General features: G+C 37.5%; 1 protein-coding gene across 5 annotated transcripts in view; it reads right to left on the bottom strand.

The window, feature by feature from the left end:
- Positions 1–27,858, bottom strand: part of LOC144510647 (E3 ubiquitin-protein ligase RBBP6-like) — a 28,424-nt gene extending 566 nt beyond the window's left edge. Inside the window, exons 1-5 of one of the 5 annotated variants that reach the window (XM_078240300.1) lie at positions 26,557–27,833; positions 20,027–20,126; positions 16,139–16,175; positions 12,693–12,782; positions 5,249–5,293 (exon numbers count right to left, since the gene is read on the bottom strand). In XM_078240300.1, the coding sequence (XP_078096426.1) occupies positions 5,249–5,293; positions 12,693–12,782; positions 16,139–16,175; positions 20,027–20,126; positions 26,557–26,722 (438 nt within the window). In that variant the 5' untranslated portion in view covers positions 26,723–27,833. Of the gene's footprint in view, positions 1–4,443; positions 5,294–12,692; positions 12,783–15,620; positions 16,176–20,026; positions 20,127–26,556 lie in introns of those variants that run through there. The other 4 variants (XM_078240302.1, XM_078240301.1, XM_078240305.1 and 1 more) reach the window with 4 other exon arrangements.
- Between the last annotated feature and the right edge of the window lie 113 nt (positions 27,859–27,971).

Genomic DNA, 27,971 nt, shown 5'->3' with positions numbered 1-27,971 from the left:
ATTTGGGCTTGTTAGCTAAATGAGTGACGACCATGCTTCTTCGAATGTGTCACTTGCCCCAGAAATAAGACAAAACCAATGCTTGGTCGATGACAGAATGAATATCATTCTTACTTCTGGATCACTGCTATAATCTCAGGTGTGACAAATTCAAAGACCTAGTTCTTCTAAAATTTAAATATAAAAAAATTGTCCTGAACCAAGAGGAAATACAAACTTGGATGAAGCAAAATAGCAACTGTTAAGAGATTTATTTAGGTTGGGGGGAGGGTGAAGTTAGGGTCAGCATTTTCTCTGGTCAATTCATAGTAATTAACATCGCTGGCTGCTCTGACAGTCTAGAGTATAGAAGATCTAATGTAGAAGAGTTCTTTGGTGCTCTCACACAGCCACACCCAGCCATCAAGAGTTTTAGTCCAGTCTACCTAGCCATTTGGGTTCTATTCCATACAGTTTACTTTCTCAGCACCATTTCAAACACCAGCAGTGCACACATGTACAGTAAAACCCTTGGTAAGATCAACTCTGCTGACTTTTCATTGGAAGAAACAACTAAATCCCTGCAATTCTGTTTGTGTGGGTGACTGCTTACCAGTTTCTCAATCTATGTTTTTATTGGGTATTTAAGCATTTTGATTAGAAATTAAAACTCTTAATCATTATACACTTATTTGCTTATTTTAATTGCCTGCGTACATCAAGTTAATAGGACTTGATTTGGCACAGGGTTCACTATTCTGCAGTAAGCCCCCAATTGTGGCCATAGCATCAGGGTAACAGCAGCAATTTCCAACAAATGAAGGAAAAATGATAACACAACATTGGAATTATTGCAGCCTAGACCTGCCATCACTCAGTTCAGGTAAGTCATTGGGATTTGTGGAAAAATCTAAATGCTAGTAGCATTTATTCCAGTGAAATCATATAGGATAACTTTCAGAGCTGAGGTTCTCTTGCTGTCACTGGTGTTCGTGTTGTCACTGGTTATTAGAGATTATGAGTAGGATTTCACAGTAAAAGTAGCACACAGGCAAAATCCACTCTCTCCCTGCGAGACACTACACAATAATGTTAATAGGATCAGAATCTGTATTCATGTACTCAAATCTTCTATCCAAAACAAAAATTACCCATTCAATATATGGGGACAACTGGACAGCTTTTCTCTGACTTTAAACAATGTTATAAGTACAATCCATAACCAACCATCCAAAACACAGGTTCTCAGTTAAGTATGGAACCCCTTTACTATAAACACAGCTAACCCCCACACCGTAACACAAGCAACCAAAGGAATCTATCACAATCAGGGCAAATCCCATCCCCAGCAGTTCGGAAAATGACAACTTATAAATCTCCCCACATCAGAATCCAACCTTACTAGAAACTTTGAAAACCTTGATTATTCCCACACTAGGATAGATAATTTCCCTTCTGAACAAACCGGATTGTTTCCTCATTCGCTAGAACCATAGAATCCCCCTCCTCCTGGTAACCCTGAACAGTTATAATGCCAATCCACCTATCCTGCACATCTTTGGACTGTGGGAGGAAATCCACACAGACACGAAGAGAATTCGATGTGACCCAAGGCCGGAATTGAACCCAGATCTTCTGCCACTTGCCTCATTATAACATTTATAATCGACCAGCTAACCTGGAGAACCTACTCAACCACCAAGTTAGTTAGTCCACAACTATAATCTCAGCATCTCCCTTACATTCCCTAGATATCTATCCCACTAAATTGGATCAACAAGCTCTTCAACCAACAGATTCTGGCAAACACCTCACAAAGCTCTACAGCCCCATGTCCCCAAAACCCATTTCAGAAGCAAAAATTAAACATCAGATTTAAAAAAATATTTAATGGTAACAACGCATAAGAAACACCGTATTGCACTAAATATTTTATTGGTTTACACTGCTGAGGATGGACTCATCATTGTGCCTTACAGATGGAAAACAATTTCAGTTGCATGGAGAAACACGCCATCTCATATCATGGACCTGTGTCCTTTTTGTTAGCCCCAAAGAGCTTGTTCAAATGCTCCCACCTTTAGCTACAGTATTCCCGATCCTTCAGGTTATTCCACACAGGAAAAATCATTTTTTAAACTGAACATGTCATTAAGATTTTCATCTCTACTCCATCTAAAAGAGGGAGCACTCCCATGGTCATCTTAAGGTCTTTTTAAAAAAAGGACCAAAGGCAGCTTAAAAACTGTAACATTCAGTAAGGACTCCAAAGATGTGCAGGTTAGATTGATTGGCCATGCTAAATTACCCCTTAGTGTCAGGGGATTAGCAGGGTAAATGTGGGTTATGGGAGATTGAACCCGGGTGGGATTGCTCGGGATGCAGGCTCAATGGGCCGAATGGCCTTCTACTCAAATACTGATGTTGCTAAGTTTCTATTCCAGTGGTTATGCAAAAACTACTGATACAAAAGGCAATACAAATCAAACCTGCAGTGAATCACCCACAATGAGAAACGGGGATATGAGGGCAGGGACCTGCAATTTGGAATATGACTGGTTAACCAGAAACACCCGATTCTGGTGAGGGAAAAAAAAATAGAACTTATTTTCCTTTCTAATTATATAACTGTAGAAAATAGACTCATGACCAATAGACATGGGGCAGAAATTGAAAAATTAGAGGCATTTGGCTAATCCAAATTTCAAAACAATTAAAAGGTTTGTGCCCCAAACTGCAATCAGGATCTTTTCAAAGTCTCATGATTGAAATAGGATTTCAAATTAAGACTGGTTATTGGAGTGGTAGGAAAATTCGGTGGAATTTAGACACCACATTGTTCAGGAATTTCAGTCAAGATTCAAGACCTGCAGTCTGTTCACATGGCAACTCAGTTAATGGTATGAAGTGACGAAGGTACATGATTATCTTCACCTCCCTTTGGCTCAAACAACCTGTGTGTGCAACTTGATATACTAACTGTGGCTTCTTTGAGTATCTCAGATTCAGAGTGCATGCTTCAGTTAAGATCTAGTTTTCCAGTTGCTGGATGGTTGAAGCCTTTCCCAGGCAGGGACTTGGAGGTTGATATGCTGCAGCACTTACCTTCAGAAAAGCAGGCTTTTGGACCTTTGTGCAGCATATTTTAAACTTCTGTAAATAGGATATTATGGTTTCCATACACAGCTGAGATACAGTTATGCTCGAGTGCTCCCAAATACAGTCACAGCATGATTTGAACATATTCCCTGATACCACCCAATTAAATCAGCCGGTAAGGGTCTGTCTTGAAAACAAGTTCCTTCCGTGTGGCATCTGGAGTTGTGTGGCAGTTTTTGCATTTGATATCAGCTCTGAATATTTGAGCCAGTTTTCCTGTGTGAAATATTGATCAATACTGGAACTCTTCGTTTTGGATTCTCCTTGGACTTTAGCAGAACCTGTGTGAAGAGTGAATAGGCAAAGTACGAGCCACAGCTAGGAAAAGCCCTTTGTTGTCGGTGCAGCAGATTTTCAAGCCAGGTTCTGGAATAATCGATGTAGTACTGGCTAAGATGAAATATTCTTACTCTTCCAGGCAATAAAAAAAATCACCCACGCAGATGGATAAAAAAATGATATCCACATGCGACATTGATGCACAAAAGTAAACAAGAGGGAGGTTACTTATTGCTGAACACATGATCTGTCCCATCAGATCATTTGACTTGTGTTGAGAATGAGAAGATTATTCTCTTGAGCAATCTCTTTCAGACAGAATTCACAAATTGCATTTAAATATATCCTAGAAATGACTAGGACTGGGAAAACAGTATGCTACACAAATAAATCAATTATTTCAGTGGATGAACCTCAGTGCTTGAATAACATTCAACAAAATGCCCAGTGAAACACTAATAACACAATGCTGTGAAGCTTGCAAATTAATAACCCATCAGGTGCGAAAACCTCACCGCTCATCCATTCTTTAGGCATTTAGTAATTTAAGTTTAATTCCATGATGCAGCAAATAAGAGATTGATCCCATCAAGGTTTAACTGTACCGCTCACACAAAACACTTGTTTTGAACCCAAACAGCATTCCACTTTAGATAAACATATCTAGAAATGATCAACTCCAGATACCAGTGAATGTGTGTGGGGTTCTGCAGGTATACAAATTTTCCATCCCTAAAATGAAGATGCATTTCCTGTGGACATAGTTACATTGGGTTTAAATTCAGATGATCCAGGGAGATCTACAAATCAGGAGGGCAAGTACAGTAAGTTAAGGCACTGTAAATACAATGAGCGGTAGCTGGTATCTCCATCTTTTTTCTCATCTTGGCACAAGCATCCACTAATATGACTAATACTTGTCCCTCTCTATAGATTAGCCAAGACGCAGCAACAACAAAAAAAACACCAATTTCACATAGGTTTATAGTCTGTGTTCAAACAAATGATCACCCATATACACCCTTTCCAACATCTGGTCTTAAGAGAACATAGTTTATTGTATTTAGCGTTTTACATTTACATGGTCAATGCTAAGCTATGCAAGGGTCAATACAACACAGGGGATTGGCATACACGTATTCAAATCATGGTTATTTGACTGTAGACATTGCTATAAAATTCAGGAAAAACTTACACACAAGATTTATACTTCATCAACAACAACAGAGGTAACTTTCATTTCTTGGCTGTATTGCTGAGATAACAGTCTTTATGCTTACAGTCTTACATGAATTTGATGATGCTAAAGGCAAGAACCTTCATACCAATCACCGTATCCAGTGATCTGGGCTTTTTTCGTTCTTCTATCGCCTTCTTTACCGGCGAGATGTTCAAAGCCAACAAAGGTGGAATAACCCATTTAGCATTCACCACACCCCAGATTTAAAAAAAGCAATTAGCTAAGGTTTTATCTTGCTGTATTTTCATAACTGACTGAGGTAGACGAGCATTATAGTAGCTAGGTGAGGCTGACGAGGGACTCCCTTCCATCTTCCCCATTTCACTCACTCTTTACAGGATATTCGGTATATATTGTTTCAAGTTACTAACATTTTACACAAATTACAATACTTTTAATGACAATATAAATGCATTTGAATATATGCAACATTATGCAAAATAATATACAATGCATTAATGTAAATTTGCATTGGATAATATATGGGACAATTACAGATTAGTGCAACATTTAATACAATTAAACTTTGCAATGGATTCAATTGGCAGGGAAAAAAAACACCACTAACAGCAAAAAAGAAACATTTTCTACCTTTGTAAGCTGGGCCAGAGAGATAGATGTTCCAGAGTCATCAATCTGTTAATGGAAGAATTAAATACAGACATTCACATTTAAACCATGATAAGGCACACATTTCAAACCCAAATAGACAGTCTGGTCACTATTCATTTTAGTAACAAACTCACCTGAATAAACATTATTTTATAATGTGCATCACTAATGTACATGCATTGAGTCTGTGTGTGCTGGGATGGGAGAACATTAATAAAAATAATTCACACTACAATGAAATGTTTTTAAATACAAATTTTGGATTCAGACTGTACTTTAATAGATGAACAGATGAATAACAGTATGAGCTCAACGTTAGGTGAAGTGCCATTGCAACACAGAACAGAACTGACAAAAGGATTTAAATATTTTGTAGAGAAGGTATATGAAATGAGAGAAAAAAAAGGAGTGAAAATAATCTTGTATCAAGTTTAAATATTGTATCCAAAGGTGTGGTTAATACGGGTGGGGGCAAAATATCAGCTTCATGTGTTGAGCACAATCTTTTGAACTGCTAAGGATGTGATGATGACAATAGGGTTTAAGATATGGCAAAATCCAAAACTGCACTCCATCGATACAAGTATTTCTGAGGTAATGAATTCACTCAATTTTCAGTTGGTAAATTCAAATGTTTTGGTAACATCAAGTTTAACTTACAAAATAAGTATGTATGAATCGAGTTCGTCATAATCAAGACATCACAAAAGTGAGGCTGAAAGGCGGTGGCATCTTGGAATGGCATGACAGACCAAATAATCTACCCTTACAAACCTTCACCGATAGTGGGAATTGTATACAAGGATGCTGCTTACACAGGATGGCACTTGCTCTTAATACACAATTTGCATTGTGCACCACGGAGCAGACTAGTAACCATGTCTCCTCTCTTCATTCCACTTGTCAAATATAGTGAAAGCCTTTTCTGCCATGATGCACTAATTCATTTGAATAGAAAACAATACTGCTTGACTCTGAACTTAAAGAACAGATTTACCCTACAGGTATTGTCCTGTATTTGTTGTTTCCTGATACTACTGCATTACTCATTTCCTGGTACTATGCCTTTCTAATTGCATGGTTCAATATAAGTCAATGTTCTGTGATCTTGTTCACAGATTATGAGGGAAGAGTATGCCCTTTAATTGTGTTCGTAGCAACAGAACGAGTATGTCTCAAATGCCTTCTCTGGAATGAACAATAAATATTTTTGTAATCAACTGTGTTCTTTTGCAGTGGCAGCGCTAACTCTGGAGCAAGAATAGAAGTCGTTGTACCATTACCAATTGGTGTACGTGACGTTACAAATTCTCTGTGTAAAAATATTTTCCTCATGTTGTTAGTTCTTTTACCATTCATCCTAAATTGATGTCCTCTGGTTCTTGACTTTTCCAATGGGAACAGTTTCGATCTCAGTGCTGACGATCAATTTTGTCCCAAGGAGAAAGCCTCCAGCTTCTTCAATCTATTCTCATAACTAAAGTCTCTCATCTAATTACATATATTTTTGTAAATCTTTTCTGCACCTGCTGTAAAGCCTTCACACCCCGCCTGAAGTGTAGTGCCCAGAATATTCTAGTTGAAGTTGAACCTGAACCAGTCTTTTATAAAAGGTCCATCAGAATATATTTTCTCCTATAAGCTATGCTTCGGTTTAGAAAGTGCAGTATCCCATATGCCTCTTAGCTACCCTGCCACCTTTTAACAATTTGTGCATATATATCCCAGATCTTTCTGTTCCTGCATTCCTTTTCAATTGTGCTCTTAGATTGCCTCTTCCATTCTTTCTACCAAAATACATCACTTCACACTTCTCTGCATTGAATTTCATCTTGCACCCATTCACCAGTCTGTTCTGTCCAAGTCTATCACTATCCTCCTTACAATTCACAATACTTACAAGTTTTGCCTCATCTGCAAATTTTGCAATTGTGCCCCATAGACCCAAGTCTAGGTCATTAATGTGAATAAATTGCAACATTCCTTCTGCCTGGAAAAATTGTTCACCAGTATCCTGTTTCCTGTCATTCAGCCATATTTTTAATCTAATCTGCCACTATTCCTGTAAAGGTTAACAGGATATGCTCATGGAAGATATGTATGCATTTATTATGGAAAGGAAATGTTAACTCATTTTACACCCTTGCATTCCATTTACAACCATGGGAACATTTTTGAAGAGGACCGATTTTTGCAAAAATGCTTTGTTGTCATTGCTTTCTCCATCTCCAGCATTTAGCAAATAAAATGCTTACTAACATGAAAACTAAGGATTGTGTTAATTGACTAAGTGGGAGTAGGCAAAAACCCACAAAACAGCTTTCAATTCCAGCACTTGAGAACTTTATTTGTACAAATTAAAAGTTGAACTTAAATCAGAATCATTTTTAACTTGAAAGTAAATTGAGATGCTGGAATCAAACAAAAACAGAAAATGCTGGAAAATCTCAGTAGGTGTGACAGCCTCTGTGGAGAGAGAACATTCTCTCTCAATTCTCAATCATTTTTAACTTAAATTGGATCGATGCTTCATTAAGTCCTGCATCAGGGGTTCCCAAGGCTTTGGTCTCTGTTAACTACAAAGGTACATAGAAAAGAGTTTCAAGGGTCACGTATAAACTTTAATTTGCACTTTGACTATTTTTTGATTCGAAGAAATCTTAGCCTTGGATTTATTCAGACAATTCAGACAACAGGGCGAAGAACAGCTTTTTACAACAATTCTCACCCAGTTTTGGATATCTAAATATAGGAAGGATTCACACAGAATAAAATGGGTGCATAGCAAAAGTGCACAAGGAAGTTACGCAGACAATTGCCCTGAGAAAATTGAGGCAAATTAATTTTCCCCCTGGACCTCAAACTTGAGGGACGATTTGGTAGAGTACTTCAGGACAATGAATAATAAAAAGTCATTGTTTCCATGCATTAGAGAGATGGCTACGAGGGAGAACACTTTGAAAAATTAGTATAATTTACATATAGGGATGGTAGAGAGCGGCCATCAACCATTGCTGTAGCAAAGTCTATAAATTCTCTTAAGAGATTTAGATAGTTGTTTGAAAAAAAAAAGGTATGCAGAGTGAGGAAAGTGGATTTGGATGAGCTGCCTCAGAGAAACATTCCACAAGTACTTAATAGTTTGAATGGGTGGTTTCAGTGCAGCCAATTTCTATGATTCTGGGTTTAAAATAGTGGACTGTGTATACACCCAACTGAAGTTATGTGGATTGACAAAAGCAATTTTCCCCACTCCTCAAAAAAAAAAGCATTTTTTTGAACCAGGACATACATAGAGTAGTGAAAAACACCAGTCGGAGCTTAAAAAGTTATGTATAAAGAGTTCTGGATACATTGATACAAATGTAGTAAAAGATATTCTGGACTCCTTTTCTGCGCAATTCTATTTCATTCACTTAAAGGAACAGTGACAGAGTTGATAACTGGCAATCGGATCCGGTTATTCACAACACAACTCCTCAAATACCATGACAATGTAGTAATTAAGGATGCATATACTGTACAGGAATTCCACACGAAAGCCCCTCTCTGTTGGGCTAAAACAGCTTTTATTGGGTTTAGGTTAGTTTCCTCCTTGGGCTTGGAATTCAAGGACAAAAGTAAACAGATCTGTTAATGCTGTTGAATGGTTTTGATCCAATATTTCAATTCCAGTTCAAGTGATCCAAATCCACTTGATGGAAATAAAAAGGGCCACATCCCCTCAACAATTTTCCAAATCTGAGCACTATTTACTAATGCATGCGCTTCTCCCAGATTAACAGAGACACATAGAAAGAAGGTACTGAGGGCTCACATATGTAACAGCAGGATTGAGTATCTTGCTGGGACAGCACAGAGGGATTTTTATTCTACATCTGATCTATATTTCAAACTGTACTGTGAGGGCACAAAGTTAATATGGCGTAAATTACATTCCATTGCTCACCTAAAATGAATAGAATTATCCAATTGTGACACTCCCTGCCCCCACCTCATCCACCTCCACAAAATACTACCCAACCTCTAAACAGATAAACAAAGCTGTTCTTCATCACTTGCAACTAAAGTGTTAACAATACCACTAGAAGACTTGTTGGTTTATATCTCTGGCTAGTACGCTTATCCAGCATTAGTAACATATGTAACACTGTTGATGGGTAATTGAACTCTAAATTGTATTGGAATCGCGCAATAGACAACATTTAGAGCATCACTGTACTCAAAAAAGCTGCTTATGGCCTAATATTCACATAGGTTACTGTTAGGGTTGCCCCTGTCATTTTACCTACACAAAAATTACATTGAATTGGAAGAACGTTACAGCCTTCACAAAGATGAGGGAGGAGTTTCCCCCCCCCCCCCCTTTTTTAGCAAATAGTTTTACTTGAGCTACTTTTGTACAATGTGTTGCCCAAATGTATACCATTCTGACATACAAAGTGTGCGCAACTGGCTGCAGTCAGTGTTTTTGGAATTTTCTAAAGCAGCAGCAGGAAGTCTGGTTCAGCTAATCCCAACATATTTACCACAAGTTGCTGCTAGCTACATGAAATCTATGTGTTGGAGACTGCCATTGCAGCATGGTTATAAAAACAACTTTAGAGAGTGTGTCAAAATGAGTTACAGAAAGTAAATTTAAAATGGAGAGAAAAATCTGGCAGCAGCCAAGTTTAAACAACAAAGAACACAGTATACAACAGGTAAGACAAGTTCTCAAGACAAAACCAGCAGTGTCTTTATAAGGGTGCAACCATGACTGATGCAGGAAACAGAAAAGTCACAGCTACAGAAAAGTGTTCAGGAACTGGGAGTCAACCACACTTGCAAGAATAATGGCATTCATTACCTTTGCAAGATAAAAAGTTGGGTAAACTATACTATTTTAAAAAAAGATTTATTTAGGCGAATTGAACAAGGAGGATCTCAACATAACTAAACTGAGAGTAATGGCCAAAGGAGATTTTCTCCTCACCTCAAAACTGTTGTTTTTCTATTCTGTTTTGAGCTCAAGTACTGTACTCAAGGCTTCAAAGATTTAAAAAAGTTCTGATACTTGAAAGGGAAAATCCTCCACTTAACTTGGAAACCTTGCTACTGTTAGAAAAAATATTTACAAGTTAGAAGCAATTTCAAAACTTGCCTGTGGCTTAATTTAATTTTTGCTGCACAAAAGCCATTTTTATAATCATGTTCATATTGTGCCAGTTCAATGGTCTTCTAGGCCTGTAACAAAGCAGCCTAGGATTTACATTTAAAGGTCATAAGGCTGATGTTATGATGATTTTTAAAAAAAAAATCTTTATAGACACTAACTAGCCATGTGGAAACAAATTGTTCACAACTACCATCCCCACCCTACCAGACACAAGCGAATTCTACCTTGCCCAAAAAGATGGCTTGCATTTTAAATATTTCCATGTTCGCTTGGTTTATTGCTGTTGGTGAGCAGTGGGTAAACTATTTATCCAGCTGTACAGTGCTCAGACACATTTAAGAAATAGGACAGCTTGGGATAAAAAAAATACTTAATTACTCTCTCTGTAGCATGTAACTTTTGGTCAGTTGTGCAAACATATATAGTGATAATTCTATGCACTATAATCCATCCACTTCTTCATTTCAGTGAACCAAAGTCTTGATGAATTATATTAAGCACTAATGAATTATCTAGAATACAATCTCTCTATAAATACTCAACTTACAAGCTACTCAATATTGATTTTGGGTTCAGTGACTCGCTTGGGGAACTGGTCAAGGCTGTAACATAACTGCGACCATTTAACATAAATAGAAAATTAAATATTTTTAGTGCCTTTATACTGAATATGTAAATGCCTGATAATTCAGTAGATTTAGCTCAACAATCTGCATTATTCCTCTTATTGCAATGTCATATATTGTGGATATGGAATGCATTGGCTGCTACTGAAAATCAGTTAAACACCTGCCCCACATAGGTAAGATTGCCAATTGGAGTGTCATCGAGCCACGAGTTCCAAAAATTAGCAGTCAAACACATCAAATTTGAAACCTGGATTTCAAATCAGGCAGCTCATTTCTAGTTGCCTAAAATAGTTTTATTTCTAACACCACCTAATATACTCCAATTCAGCCAGCCATTTACAGTATCTAACCCCCACTGAATCATTTAGCTATTTGGACCAACTTTGCCAGCTACACTATCTCAAATGTGATTGGAGGAGCAAGTTTCCTCTGGTACATGGTATGTGAATATTTAAAATTTTGCATACAATAGAACTGAAAAGAATGGCTTCAGGCCTCAGCAATTCAATCTTAAAGACCAACTGATAGCACAAGGGACCTGCTGCTCTGTTAAAATCAACATCCCCAAAAAAACTTCAAAGTTTTGAGTGCTAATGGTTTTGAGATGAATAAAGATTGCAGAATTCTGCCTGCAAAGAATACATACAAGATATTCACATCGAGATGGATCCAAAAATACTCCATGGTGCTATTCAAAAGCAGGACACTTTCAGGTGTTTCGGTCAACATTTCCTCCACTATCAATATCAGAGTATTTGGTCACAAGTTAAAATTCTGTGGGACTGTGCTGTGTAAATTGGATCTTGCATTTACCCTATGGATCAGTGTCTACACTCAAATTAATTAATTGGATCTGAACACAGGTGCTCCAAGAACCGAAAGTGGATATATAAATGTATTTTTTTTCTTTACTGAGATGAGAGATTAAGAGCCTTTTCAAGTGGTGGAGTTTAAGCAGTTTATATATTGACAAACTGTTTAGTAACTGATTAGTTAATTTACTGATAATCTTTTGCCATTGCTAATGTGCACATCTTCAGATTCTAACAACTTAGCCTATGACAATAGCATTGCCAGTGGAACATGAGAGCACCAAGTTCCACACTATGAAGAAGCATGATGTGGGCTTTGTGCATTGATGGCTATCACTGCTGATTTGTTTGTCATATGCATATTCCTGTTGATGAACACTAAACAGAGGCAGAGTACCTGCTGAAAGAAAAGCTACCATGCTACTCTTTTGTACCACCTTACAGCCAATTAAAAACAGTAAGCCAAACAAGGAGTGGGGAATGTCACATGTTAATGGAATACTTTAGGGGTTTAGATGAAGTATCAAATTTTTAACACACCTATCTTAAAAAAAATATATATTCATGATTTAAGTTTCAGGAAGTAAAATGAGTTGGCAGAAAACAGTTTGTAAGTGAATAACACATGAATTAAAAGGTAATAAAAGACTTGCACGTGGATATGGCATGAAACATTTGTTTTTTTTATAAAATAGATCAGGTCTTAAATGGGGATTTTGAAAACATTTTTTTCTTGCAGTGAAACCCATCTATCTTTTCTGTTTATACCATAAACATCTTACTTAGTATGTTTGTATATCCCATTACCACTGCTAAACACTGACCTCGCTTAGCTTTCCCTGCAGTCTGGTAACTAGGTCTGTAACCTCTTTCTCTTGCCTTCCCCTGCTGCTTCCATGAGCAAAAGGATAAAACTTGACAAAACAGAATGAAGGAAAACTATGAATTCAAAAACAGCAGAAAATGTGAAGAGAAACAGATCAAGACAATCAAAGTGGAAAACAGTGGAACAAATATGTGACAAATGAGTTAAACATTGTTGAGTGGCAGTTACTGAATATTAGCATAATGAATGTAGAAATATAAACGGGAAAGCCCTGACATGTCCATAGCTAAAGGAAGATAAATGTTGTCAGATTAGGGGAAAATTTAGAGTATCAAAGTACACCATTAATACCCTACTGCTATAAAATATCAAGTAGTCAGATATTTACCAGTTAACATTTATTACTGAGGGCTTGCTCTATAATTACAGCACTAAGTAGTTTATACATTCAGTACAGTATTTATTTGAACAAAGTCAATTGTGGTACAAGGCAAGCTAATGATTTAAGTTACTCAATAGATTAGATTATGATCAAAGATTTAAACTATTGCATAAATTTGTTATGCTAATGTTTTAAGTAGAAGAGTCCCCAATTGTAAACTTCTCAATAGCCAGTCCTTTCTTTGAGATTAAAGCCATTTTAAGATTGTTACAAACTGCAAAAATCTGAATACAGTAGACACTCAAATTATCCGATCAATTTTTTAAACACTAAATTTCCACTTGGCTGATTTACATTGCTTAATGCAAAGCATTAGGTACCTCATTATTAGTGCAAAAAAAAAACTTCCAAATTGATAAATGCATACTTGTTCTTGTGTTTAAGAGGATGCACCCAGCACACTTCCAAACATGGAAGTACAGTAACGTGTAAGGTTACTTCCTCCCCATTCTTATCCAAAGAGTTACTGTTGATGGAATTAAATGGAACAAATGTTCCAAACTCAAGATCGCAGAGGGCTTACCATGTTCATTCTCAATGATTTGAGTCAAATACCAGAGCAACCTGTAACATTGTCAGTCCAACAGAGTAATTTCAATGCTACTTCATCCATTCTTTTGTGAATTGTGCTAATGTTAAAAATGAGCAGTTGGTCCTTCAGTGAGGTAGTCTAATTTTTAACTATGCATTTAGATCGTATCCTTCAGATAAAATATTAAAGCAAGGTACCTGCTCCAGTGATTGAGGCAAATACTTGAAGATTGCAGGACACAATTAAGAAAAGGGAGCTCAGATCCTAACCAACATTTCTCCTTCAACTATCAATTAAAAAAAATTATTGGTCATTCATCCTGGTGCTGTTTGTGGACGTTGTTGTAAAATGGGTGTTGCAGTAGCATTTTCAACAGTCACCCCACTTCAAAACAAACTCCTTTCGTGTTGCACTTCAAGACTCAACAAGATAAACTATATAAATGCCAATATGTCATTTGTTTTTTTGTGAAGGTGCATCAAGAATTTATTTTTGTTTGATAAGGTTACCTACACTATTACTTGTTTTGTGGCAGGAGGGCTAAGAATATGGGAACCCATTACAATACTTCATCATGGTTAATCATTTTAGACCATTTTTCTTTTCATATCTACAATGGGGAACAACTGGACCCGTCTGTTTATGCAGTCAGTGGATAAAGATCACTTAATGGAGCTGATTCTGCTTATTTACACTAACTACATCTCTTGATTTTTAAAAGAAATGTCAGCATCCACTGCTTTGATCAGCCAGGTCGCAAATTTGTTAAAACACAACTTCAGCATACCTTGGTCAAGGTCATGTTCAGAATGTGTGGAAATCACTTGACATAAACAGGGCTCAGAAATCTCAGTGCAAAGTCGTATGTAACTTCCATTATTCATACTGCACCATCCACCGCTCACCCCACCATCCCCAAAGTAGAATTTATTTAACCCTTAGCTATAATTTATTAATGTTTAAAGTGCATCCATAAGTAGGTGCTAAGTACTTTTAAAACAGAAGCACATAGCTAAGCCTTTAAAAAAATCAGCAGCATTAGTTCTCAGCAGAGTAAAAGACAGAAAAGGCATCATTCTATAATCAGGAATTTACATGGGCTGTAATAGAAAATCTGTAATTTTTACTGTAAATTGGACTAATATCTGTTTTAACAAGGTGGATGTCATGGCAGAGACCAGCTCTTTCAACAGCGTCTTTCAGCTAAGTTGAAACTTCCAAAAATGCAGAACAAGCCCACAAAAACAGTTTTATGGACATTAGGAGAATTAAGCAGAATTTGCAAGCTACTTTTCAAGTTTTCTAAATGCGTGGAGATTCAAAATCAAACCAAACATTTAGTGTTGATATTAACTGGCTACATCCATAATTAAGTTGACACTCAAATTCTTAGTATGCCTCATTAGCACACATGAAGAAAGTTTATTTTTTTGGGAAATGTGTTTTATTAAAAGGGCTCAAACAAAAAGGTATTCAACTTTTACTTCATAGGTAACACAGAAGGACAAAACAGCCAGAATTAAGCTTTAAATTGACAAATCAGGGGATTTCTGTGGTGTGCAACTGAAAAATCATGTACATACGGTATGGAATAGTTTATTACCAATACAGACATAAAAATATACCAGTTTAAGTAGCACCACAAAAGCCTACTGACTTCCATTATTTGCAAAGTTCTGTAACCAGAAAAGGAAAATTAACAGAAGGATTGAATATTCCTGTTATTTAGTGATATTTGTCAAATTTTAGTTTGTTTGAGCTCAAAGTTTAAGAAAAAGTGCTGTTATGGAAAAGAATTATCGAGGAAGAAAGTGTTAGAACTGCACAAATTCAACAGCTGCTGCATATCCAACAAGTGCTAGAGTCTAATGTGGATTTGTCATGTGCCTTATCATAGTGTAAAGAAACCTGTTTCATAACTATTAAATCATAAAAAGTTGAGTGATACAATGTGAAATGGAAGATAATACACTTCAAACATTCTTTATTTGAATAAACAGAATGCACATAGCCTATACACATGTAATACTAAATAAAGACAGACATCACATGAACACTTTCATGTTCACCATAGTAGACCGTTGAACCACAAGCTCTGAAAATGATCATACACTGATCTGTACAACATTTGAGTCATACAGAAATTAACTAGCAATTTCAACTTGAAATACAGTGCATTATATTGCACCACTATTAGTTCACACATACAGATAATATGTGCAGATATGGGCAATTATTTCTAAAGATTATCCATCAGTATTTTAAAATATGACGAATGCATTTTAGTAGGCATTACAAAACATACCCTGGTAAGGTGTGTATCATGGTATACTTAAGTTTATGCATTGCATTTAAAACTATTTTAAAAATAATTAACATTATTGTCTAATGGTTATCATTTAAAAATAGCAACTTAGATGTAACAAATCAAGAATAGAAAAGGTTCAGATTGTATTTTTGTTTTACATACTGCTTTCGATGTTCCACTTGCTGGTTCAGAACGATCTCTGAAAAGTAGAATACAGTTTGTAAAGATGTTACAGTCATGTCTCTGTGCATTCACAAGATAAACATAAATATATGTAGGAACAACAAGATGGTGAAGAGGGAGAAAACATCATTTACAAGCAGTGCGTAACCACAAAACTACAGAATCTTTCAATAATGAATTATCAATGTTCCCACTGCGGGCGTTGAAAAATCTTGAGGGATTACTCATGAATAAAAAAAACGAATAGCCAAAATTCAGTTTCAAAACAGCAACAAATCGTATGACCCCAAAAAAAGTACATGATTCAAGCGTTAGTCCTGACCAAAAAAAGTCAGTGATCCAGCTTGCCTCATCATCTTGATTGAATGCATTTGTACGATGGATAATTACACACAATATATTCTGATACTAGGTAGTTTTGAAGTCAAACACCAGTAAAATTTAGCACCTACGACAGATCCATATGCAATAGAGTCAACTCAAGGAGCATAAAAATATTTCTACAGACTGATAGAAGTTAATCTAACTTGTGTATTGACAACAGTCATCCTGACATTCATGTCTAGACTCAAAATAATAGAAAACTAGTTGACATAATCTTCTGCCCTGAAACTACTTGCAGCAATTCCACTGACCCAGGCAAGAGGGTACTAAACCCAATTGGTGTTCTTTAAATCAAAATTCTAGGATTTGAGCACTCAATTGAGCATTCAGGGGGAGGTGTGGATGTTTACAATGCCATGACATCCTGTGAAAGACACATCCTAACCAACATCTTTTCCTCTTTAGCAAATAACAGATTAGTAGTCAATCGTCTCATTGCTGTTTGTGGGATCTTGCTGTGCACACAATTAACACATTTGTAGATATGATATATGTTATACCCGAAATGTTATTGGGCATTTGAAACAGAATACGTACAAATGCTAGTCTTGTATTAGCCTACTCGATTCAAAGTCATTTAATTCCTGCTTTGATATTTACACTTAATTCAATACTGAATATTATAAGTGCAGAAAATGCGCAGGAAAAATATTTAGAAGCAACGCAACATTTGTTAGACAATTTCTATGAATGCCTCAAGTTTAAAGAATATGCACTTAGATTCATAAGATCAACATTAACACATCACCATTAAAGATGAATTTTCTTGCTTTGAAATGAAAACAGAAAATGCTAGAAATACTCAACAGGTTGGGAATCTATGCAAAGAGCTAAGATTTCAGATTGATAACCTTCTAACTGCTGTGTATTTCCAGCATTTTGTTTTTTTTCAGATTTCTAGCATCTGAAGCATTTTGCTTCTTTAATGGGATGTATAAATGTGCCATGTTGTAACTAAATTAAGTCAAAGCCTAAGAACCAACAAAATACGTTACACCTAAAGAACCAAGTGTCTATTGTATTGCACAGGAATGCAAGCAAGGTTCTTTTATCACACAGATACTTAGTACATACAGCATAGAAAAAGGCCACTCTGCCCAACAGGTCCCTCGTGGTGTTTATGCTCCACACAAGTCTCCTCCCATCCTACTTGATCTACCTCTTTCAAGCCTTTCTCCCTCAGGTTTATACCCAGCTTCCTTCCCCTCGTACGTATCAATGCTATTTGTCTCATCTACTCTTGTGGTAGCAAGTTTCACAGTCCCACCACAATTGGTAAATAAGTTTCTCCTGAATTCATTAGAGGCATATTTATGGCACCTAGTTCTGTTTTCACCTGCAAATGAGAGCACTTTCTCTATGTCTACCCTAAGAAACACTTACATAATCTTAAAAAGCTTCGATCAAGTCACCTTCAAGTTTAATCTTTCCTGAAAGTATTGTCTAATCAAGCTTCTAATAACCTTCTCTGCTTTTCAATTCTACCCCTGTAGAAATGAACTCCAATGCTCGATTTGTTTTTTATGGTTTTAATTGTTGTTATATTTAGAATTTGTGTAACTGTAGTCCCAAATTCCTCTGGTCCTTGTAGATACTTATTTTCCGAAGAGTATGAGATCTCTTGATCCTCACTACCACATCATACTACCTCTCACTTTTCTACAATAAAGTTAATCTGTCAATTATACTTCATATGCCATTCCATAAGTTTATTTACTCTCCTGTATTTTGTCTCAGTCCTCCTAATAAATATAGCCTTCAATTTGGGATGATCTGAAAATCTTGAAATTGTGCTTCCAACAAGAGTTCAAATCATTTACCATTGGTGAACAATAGCGGTCTTAGCACTGATCTTGGAGATGCCTATTCTCAGTTTGCCAGTCTTATGATACTGGGGTCTGAATTAATAGAACTTGAATTACCATGATGTTTCTATATCAAGATTTGAAAACATTATATTTAACATGCAGGGAGTAGCAAGAGAAATGAAACAGGAACAAAAGGTTATAAGTGTTACTTTTCAAATACTTTTACTCAACAAACTTAAGTTTTGCATCTCTTCTCATACAAAGTAGCAGAGACAGAACTAGTTTATTCTGGATCAATTCAATGTAATAAAATGGCTTTGTACTCTTCCCAGTACATCTTCTTGAATTGTTAGAATATACCCCCATCGAGAAATTACTAGCCTGCAAATGCATTTGAGGATATTCAATAATCATGTTGAGGTACTCCTCCACAGAGCTGTAATTTTGCAAAGAGGCAGCTGCTTTGCCAAGTGATTACTTCCAGAAAATTGATTTAAGATTCACACAACAGCCCCAACAGTATAAAAAAATTTGAAAATTGACTCGACTCTGCTGCATTTATTTAGCCAAGTTCAGAAGGAGGCAAACTGAGAATGCAGACATTAGAAAGTGCTGGTGCTTGGGCAGGGCAAAAACAGAAGAAAAATTAAGTTATTAGATTGAGGTTATAGAAAATGATCATTGCCAGTTTCCAAGGGTTTACAACTCAATTTTATTTGTGAATTATGCTTCTTGTTTGGAAAGACTGCATTGTTGATGGATACATCTTAATTAAGAATACATACAGTTTACTTCTGCAGTTTGAGCCATATGCAAACGGGACTATGTAAACTTTTTATATGGTCTACGTATTGACTCAAACAGCCCATGAAGTCAAAATAACACTGGCTTAAAGTTTGGAGATGTCATATTTATTGGCAATATTTCAGTAATAACCTCAGACTTGCTCACAAAAAGGGACAAGGTCTGCCTGATGAATCAGATTTGGCTTGGGCTGTTATCAGCTAAGTTTGTTTGGCTTACAGTAATGAGAAAGGTGGTGAACATAATGGACAACAGTGCAATGAGAGTCCATTCTTGTCTCTTCCAGGACCAAACCTCAGTTTCTTCAGTCACACAAGGCACGCCATCCCTGAACTTTACAAAAGAATTCTGAAATGCAGTACATCAATTACCTTCCTATATTTTTATGCATTTTGCAATTGCATTGAAACAACCAATCACCATCCTTTGTTATTGCAGTCATTGGACAGCCTGTTGTTTCCTCCAACACGATATCATAGGTGCGCACACATTCAAAATATTTGATATAATAATACATTACAGAACTAAGATACTGCAATGCATCGTCGGCCATAAACTGCATTGCACTGTTGGCCATAAAACACACGAAAATCTTATCTGCTGTCATTCGCATCTAAAAATGAAGAACAAAAGGACTGCAGAGTGCATTGTCCAGTTAAGTCCTCTTCCACTATAACAATTACATAACCTATGACTGGCAATTTAAATGTGGAAGTGCATTTCTCAAGCATCCACTGAAGAATAAGATTGAACTGCATTTTAGCAATTAGCAGCAGGGTGTTCAGCTCTGAAATACATCAATCATTCTCAAGCTCTAACGATGCTACCCGTCAACATGCATATTTTGCATGATAAAATTGCAACTACTTACATGACAAATGTTTTGCCTGCAGATTTCACACCTCCAATAGGAATTCTTTTTATAATAACTGATGAATTCTTGGGGATTAAAGCATTATCATCCGTATATTCTGTAAAGAATTAAGGAAACCATTATTCTACTGGTGTCAGATTACAAAGAACTTTCATTCTCCTGAAACTGCAGAATACATAATTATTTCATTTAATTGCTTTAATAATCCAAAAGCAAAGGGATCAGACATTGGTTTCTTTCTAGGAATGGCTTTTGGAGGAGAGCATCACTGTACTTTCACTAACGTGCTGGGAGATTATCAAAAACAGTAAAATATCCCTTTTGTCCAACAATTTGTAAAATGGTTGCAGTAACAGCGAGAGAAACAGAACTTATTTCATAAAATAAGTTCACTAAATCACCAAATAATCTCAATCCATGGACTGGATTTATTTGTTCTTAAGCTAAAGAGCTTGCCAATTTAGGTACTTCTGCGGAGAAAAACCCAAAGCAATTTACTAGAAAGTTCTATTGATAAAAGTGCAGTGCTGATTAATCTAGAATGAGTCCAAAGCAATAGAGGATTTGAGTAGTGTAACACATCTTAAGACAGTAGATTTCAACACGAAAGGATTCCTATGCATACAGAAGATCTACGGTCTAAAATTACCACATCAGCAGCTTTCCTTTTTAATATTAGTTCTATCATTTGTAGAAGGAGCTCATTTCATTACTCCGCTGAACTCAGATTGCCATTTTAAAAATTGCAGAATCATGTGATCATGGAAACCTTGTATGCATGCACAACAGGGGACCGTGGAATATAACACTTGCCCTGTCAATGGGGCAAAGTTTCATAACATATGCATTGAGCATCACAGCACGATTTTCCCCCCAACTCTATTTGGCTGATATGTCTTACCGTGAAATGTATGAAAAAGGTAGCTGTCAAATGACTATAATAAAACTTGAATGATTAAAAAAAATATTTAACCATAAACAGTGACTTTCCTATTGTATAATATTCAGTTTAACATAACATTTAGCAATCAAAACCATATGGCAACGAAGGCATCCGAATCCCTCACGACACGAATAGGATAATATTGACATAACTGAAGTTTCAGTTTTTAAAATTGTACTTTTCACAAATCAATCATCTGAAGTTACATTTATTTATATCATGCTAAATTTAAATTGCATGGTACTTTTACTGACAGAAGCGTTTTACACTTTAATTTTGCAAACTGAACTTAAATGTTCAAACTGCTGATTCACTGGAATATTATTTAAGGTACATGGACTACAAGTCCAATGACATAACTACAACTCTGGGATAATTTCATTTTAAGATTTTTATGAGCCCACAGGCCAAATAAATCTCTGTTAAATTGGCTAATATCCACAACTTACTATATGATTATTCCTGATGACACACAATAAACATAAGTTCTGATTTACCAAGAACTAGAATGCTTTTATCATTTAATATTTAGTTAAAAACTGCTGGAAAACATTTTGCTACAAAAGGTGAATAAGAATACTCAATTAAAATGTAATAGCTGTTCTGTCAGAGAACTTTGCAAGATATAGATGAGTGCTTGTCAACTTTGTTGCCAGATCAGAGCAACAGAGATTTAGACTAGTCGTTCCTTCTCAAGATTAATTTTTTGGTGATCTAAAATGGCTCCTGCTTGGTCAGCTCCCCACCCTTGTGCTTCTTCTCCCCAATCTCATCTCTTCCACTTTTTAAGCTTCCCTGGCCCTAAAATTGAGTGCATTTTAACCCCAACTACAAGTTAATTGCTAGATTAAACTACCACTGCCCATCTCTGGCTCGTTTTCCTTAGTGAGCACTGTCTTTTCTCCTCAAATTTGGACTTCCATGGAAACCAAGTCTATACTTCTGCATGATGCACATTATAAATTTTCACCAAAATATCTTCACTGCTTTTTCCCCTCAGCCTCTGCAACAAGGGGTTTCACATACTTGGTGATTTCAAATTCCATCTCAACATACTGTCTCACCTCAGAGTTCAGTTTCCTATCCTCTAGTCTCTCCCTTCATAGAAACTGCCAACCCATATTCACAACCATCCTCGTGACCGTTCCATCTCAAGAGGCTTTGTTCCTACCATTGTGTGAATCAGACAAGACTATTTCCGATCACTTATATTCCTCCCCTCCCACAACCCGTTCCCACCAACCTGGCCCCTGGTAAAAGAAGTCTCACCTGATTCATGACCCTCCATTCACCATATTTAATTTAAACCATTAATATCTTGAACACTGGTCCCTCCACATGGTACACCCCTCATCTTTACTTCAAGTCCAAGGGATGCAGACTGAAACCAATAAGACAAGCAGTTCAGCTATCCATCTCCAGATCTTGCTGGACAATATAAAACATTATCAGGCCATTTTATCAACTGCCAAAAGAGCTCACTATTCCAGGACCATCTTGAAAAGCAAAGCCAGCCCTCAGCAAACTGTCTTCAGCCCCTCTTTCCACCCCGTCCATGTTCACCTCCAATGTGCAAGGAGATCATGGACTTGGTTACTAAGATTGGGATCAAATTTGGTACCTCTGCCCTCCTTGTCAAACTCCATCTAAGACTTCTGCCTGCCTCAAGGCCCTAAACTTACTCTTTTGCTACTTTCTTTTATTTTCTCCCCCCCCCCCCCCCCCATCCCCCTCCAATTACCTGTCGAAGCTCATCTTGTCCTCCTGCTACCTCAACCCTATTCCCACTCAATTGTTGACCACCTAATGTCCCACTCTGGTCATCATGTTAACAGATATTATTAACTTGTCTCACTCCTTGGGTACTGTTTTGCTCTCTTCAAATCTGCTGTCATCGCACCCTCAAAAAAAAACCCATTGATTTCCCACCCAACAATGCAAACTATTGTCCCATTTCCAATCTCCTGTGCCTCTGCAAAAATCCTTCAACATAATGTCGCCTCTCAAATCCATGCCTATGTCATTGAATATATTCAAGCCAGAGTTAAACGGGAGATTTCTGTGAGACAAAGTTTACAGGGGCAGGCAAAAAAAGTGGAATTAAGGCCACAATCAAATTAGCTATGATCTTGTTGACTGGTGGAGCAGGAGCCAAATTACCTACTCCCATTTCTCTTTTCATTCCAGGAACTCATCTAAAGCTATGCTGCTCTTGTTTTAACTCACACCAAGTACCATAATCCATCCTCATTCATCCAGTGTCTTTGGTTAAACAATGCCCAATTTTAAAATTCTCATCTTAGTTTACAAAGCCCTCCATGGATTTCCCCCCATCTATGTAATCTCTTACCCCTGTTGAAATATCTGCACTCCTTCAATTCTAGCCTCTTGAACAACTCGGTTTTAAATACTCCCATTAGCTGCCCTGCCTTCAGTTGCTATGACCCAAAGTTCACAAATTCCCACTCCAAATCTCACTTCCTTCCATTCTTCCTTTAAGATGCTTCTTAATAACCAATGTCTTTGACCAAGGATTTGGTGACCTGCCTTAATACCTCTTTCTGTGGCTCAGTGTTAAATGCTGTTTGATAACCATCAGGTTTGCCAAGAGGCAAATAAACTTCTGTGGAGCCAAAAAATGCTATTTGACAAAGTAGCATTAAAATGCCATCCTTATTTATAACCTGTAAAAATATAAGCAAGCTCCAGTCGAATTTCACGTCACATATCCATCACATCAAACTGGAACAACCATACATGCCACTGAATGGAGTCCTAAATATAAGGAACTCAAGATCATAAAATACCTCCAATAATTACTATTTTTTCTCCAATTCAAATTGAATAATTAAACAATGGTGTACGCATTTCTTGAAATATTCTTCAACTCAGCCTTTTTTATGACGGGAAACGCAATCAGCACAGATCACAAGAGATCAACATTGGGCAAAGACTCAAAGACCAAAGTCTTGAAATTATCCACAAATATCTAGCTGGTCCAACGTACTGCATCATAGCTTACTGCATTTGATCAACATTAGTGAAGACACATGCAAGCCATTTAATTTTCTTGTTCCAGCATCCATTGAAACAAGACATCTTAAATAATATTGGAGAAACACAAAAAATTGAGATCATTGTATGACGACTGACAGATCAAAGTTTAAGTTTATTTATTAGTGTCACAAATAGGTTTACATGAACACTGCAATGATGTTACTATGAAAATCCCCCAGTTGCCATACTCCAGCGCCTGTTCGGGTACACAGAGAATTTAGCATGGCCAACCAGCACTTCTTTCGGCCTGTGGGAGGAAACTGGAGCACCCAGAGGAAACCCACACAGAGACTAGGAGAATGTACAAGAGTGACCCAAACCTGGAATTGAACCTGGGTCCCGGCGCTGTGAGACAGCAGTGCTAACCACTATGCCACATTTATAGAACACCATTAACGCAGTAAAACATCCCAAGGAACTTCACAGCAGTGCAGGCAGGTAAAAACTGACATTGTGAAAGGAAACACTAGGACAGGTGACAAAGAGCTTGGTAAAAGACACGAGTTTAAGGAATTTCGATGACAAGAGATGGAAAGGTGTAGCAAGGGAATTAAGAGGGCCTTGACAGCATGATCAATGGTGGGCGAGTAAAACGTGGGATGCATTAGAGTGTGCAGTTCTTTGAAGATTCTAAGTTTGGAAGAACCCATTGAGAGATTCCAACAATAAGATCAGAATTTTTGAAACCAAAAATTTACAGGACTGGAAATTATTGTTCGTTAGTGATTGGTGGTGGTGGTGAATGGAACTTGGTGAACTTTGGAGAAGGACAAAGTCGAGGGCGAGAGATATAGGAGGCTGACCAACCAACAGAACTGTGTAATTCAGTTACAGAAAGACATCATGGTTGTGAACAACTTGCTACTGTGTAATATGCAGACCGGGAAGGCAGATGAAATCAGTGGTAAGGAGTATAGTGTGTGGCAATGGCTAAACACAATAGCTTTGATCTTCCCAACATGTAGCAGGGAGAAATTTCAGCTCACCCAGGACTGGGTGTCAGACAAGCAGCCCAACCAGTCAATAAAGTCTTCAAATGAAGAACTGGTGAGTTAGAGCTGGATTTTTTCAACAAACACATGGAATTGAACAGTGTGTTATGATTTAATGATTACATGACGTACCACAAGGGAGTATTTCATTGCCTGTAAAGCAGTTTTGTATGTCCTGAGGTTGTGAAAGGTGCTAGGTGCAAGTAATAAGCTGAAAATAGTTCCCATGGAACTCCACACAACTGTATGGAAGCATGAGAAGTTATTGCAAATCATTCTCTAGCTACAACTGCACTGGTAATAGTGGAACCAGACAACAGCAATCTCAATTAGCTGGACAACAAGTGTGACATATTGGAGGAAGCTTAATGAGAATGGGCATCGCTGGCTAGGTCAGCATTTGTCCGCCCCTAATCGCTCTCAAGGTGGTGGTGGTAAGCTGCCGTCTTGAACCGTTGCAGTCCATGTGGCGTAGGTACACCCACATGGACTGTTAGGAAATGTCAAATACTGCCCTCTTTTTAGGACAGGTCAAGGAAGAAATTGCACCATGCTCATTGGGATGTGATTCCTATATGACAGCCTAAGCTACTGAAATGCTGAAAATACTACTCTAATTAGATTCAAAGTTCAAGCATCTACATTCCACAACTTAATTGACATGAACTTACAATAAAATGGCAGTAGATTTAGACTTAGATCAACAACAGTTGACTAATTCTCCCTTCAACATTATAGAATTTTCATTCTGTTCAGAGGATAGCCACTCCAATAGATCAACCCTACTAATTAGGAAAAATACATGACAGATGAGCCCTCACATGACGTTTGAAAACTCTGAAGTTATTGTATTCTTAAATACTTGTTTTTAAAAATCATTGATTCAAAACCGAGTATTTAAGAATACAATGGTAGACAATACGTAAACTTAAAATCAATTTACATTGCAATCGGTTTTTAAAACCAATGCTTTCATAAGGATTCAAGCCAGGTTCGACAGCCACGAACATTAATTTTTTTGCCAATTACTACTGTCATCATGCGCACCACATTGCTTCAGACCGTCATCGCCTGAAGGGCACTCTTCGAGACGACGCAGCAAAGGCTAAATGACCTCTAAGAAACATTAGTTGGGAGATTTGGAGTTCTTGCACGGGTTATTTAAGTTCATGATGTGCTCCTGGAGACGGGAGGGCAATTTATCAGTGACAAAGGGAAAGATAAGCACTTATCTTGCGGAAAAGCACAGGGAAAAAGCAGATGGTGTCTGATGGTGATTTTTTAATAAATGGGTATTAAGTTGCACTGAAGGTTGAAACCATTATTATGAAAAGTTATATCGTAACGCCAAAAACACATTTAATAAGCTCGGTTTGCTGCGACCCAACGTGCAAACATGTCCTTACGAAATCGGACAAATCCAGCAAACGTGCGCCATCTTGTCTACCGTAACATACGAGTTAGAGGCAACATGAAACAAAGGACAGATTGATAAACAGTATTTAAATAGAAATATGTCACTGTGGCCAACTTACCTTCCTTAGTCTGTGCGTTGGTGATCTGTAAATCGCAGTCTGCCGCCTTCAACTTCTCTCTGGCCATGATGGTTTTCTTTAGATCACTCAAAGAAATATGAAGCCCATCGAAAGTGACCGTGTCATAGTTCAGTTTAGAAGAAAATTTGTAATGTACACACGACATTTTGTTTTTTTTTAATGGGACAAGCCTTACCCACAAAAAAGTTTTACCCTTTTACCACTGCAAAACACAAAAACAAAAAAATCCTCTTTTTCACAATTTAATATCTGAAATTCAAGTATTTTAGACTTTGTTGTATTAAAGCAATTTATAAAAAAAACACTATACTGGACGTAAAGTCAGGAAATAACGGGCTCGCTTTCAACTGCACATTGCACAAAATTAAATACTAGCGGTTTTACTCACTAATAAACCGGATAGTTCAAAAGTCAATGGTATAGTTTAAATGTCCAAGAAATTGTACGAAGTCCAAAGGATTTATTTCCCAAGGTAAAGAGTTCAAAAATATTCAGTTTATTTTCCCTCTTCCTTTTTATTACAAAGCCGCAATGCAGTAGTTCTCGGCGCAGTTTTTTTTTAATCTAAGAGAATCGGATCCACGTTTGAGTCTTGGTTTCCTTCATTCGGAAAATCCTGTTGCAACGACTGTGCCTAGATTAGTTTCTCGCCCACAGACACTGTCTTCAGGAGCATTTCTTAAGTATCGTCTCCTTTTTAAGTAAGATTGGGACGGGATTTTTTTTTAAAAACGAAAAAAGTCACTGGCATTAATGGTAAAGTAAAAGAGGAAAAATGCACATAACGCACACGAGACCCTAGTATCACCAGAGGTGCGCCTCCTTTTTTTTTCTCTCGGCAAGTATTTGTCAGGAACAAGTGGGATCCATGGTCTATTGTCCAAAAGACTGAGGGGGCAAGTAGGAAAGAAGAGAGGAGTGTGGGTGGGAGGATTTGGGAACTGGGTGTGTGATGCGGGAACGCAAGAGTCCGCACTCCGAAGAGACCGCACACAAGACAGGCCGGCTTCCTGGCGGCTGGTTCCTAGGCTCAGCTCCAATCGATAGGCCCCGCAACGCTTCTCAGACACATCTTCTCGCTGCAAGCGGCCCTACCTCTCACTCACTACACCTCATTCATAGCCAATACTTTTTTAAAAAAAATAAATAAATCGCCATTCAAGTACTTTTACTGTCACACACGGGCAGCACACATTGACGGCAAGTCCCACGATTTCAAACCGACACCACCTCCCGGCCACAACAATGGCGTCTCCAACGCAATAACGCCAGGGGTTTCCCACACACAGGGGCACGGGCGCCTGCGTCACAATCACCGCGAGAGCGTGATGACGCTGAGGAAGTGACATGCGCCGCCTGTCAATCACGGCGCCTTGACCCCGCCCCGCCCCGCC

This window comes from Mustelus asterias, chromosome 23 (assembly GCF_964213995.1).
Source record: "Mustelus asterias chromosome 23, sMusAst1.hap1.1, whole genome shotgun sequence".
NCBI classification, from domain to species: domain Eukaryota; kingdom Metazoa; phylum Chordata; class Chondrichthyes; order Carcharhiniformes; family Triakidae; genus Mustelus; species Mustelus asterias.
Note: the sequence above shows the minus strand (reverse complement) of the source record. Positions and strands in the feature narration are given on the sequence as shown.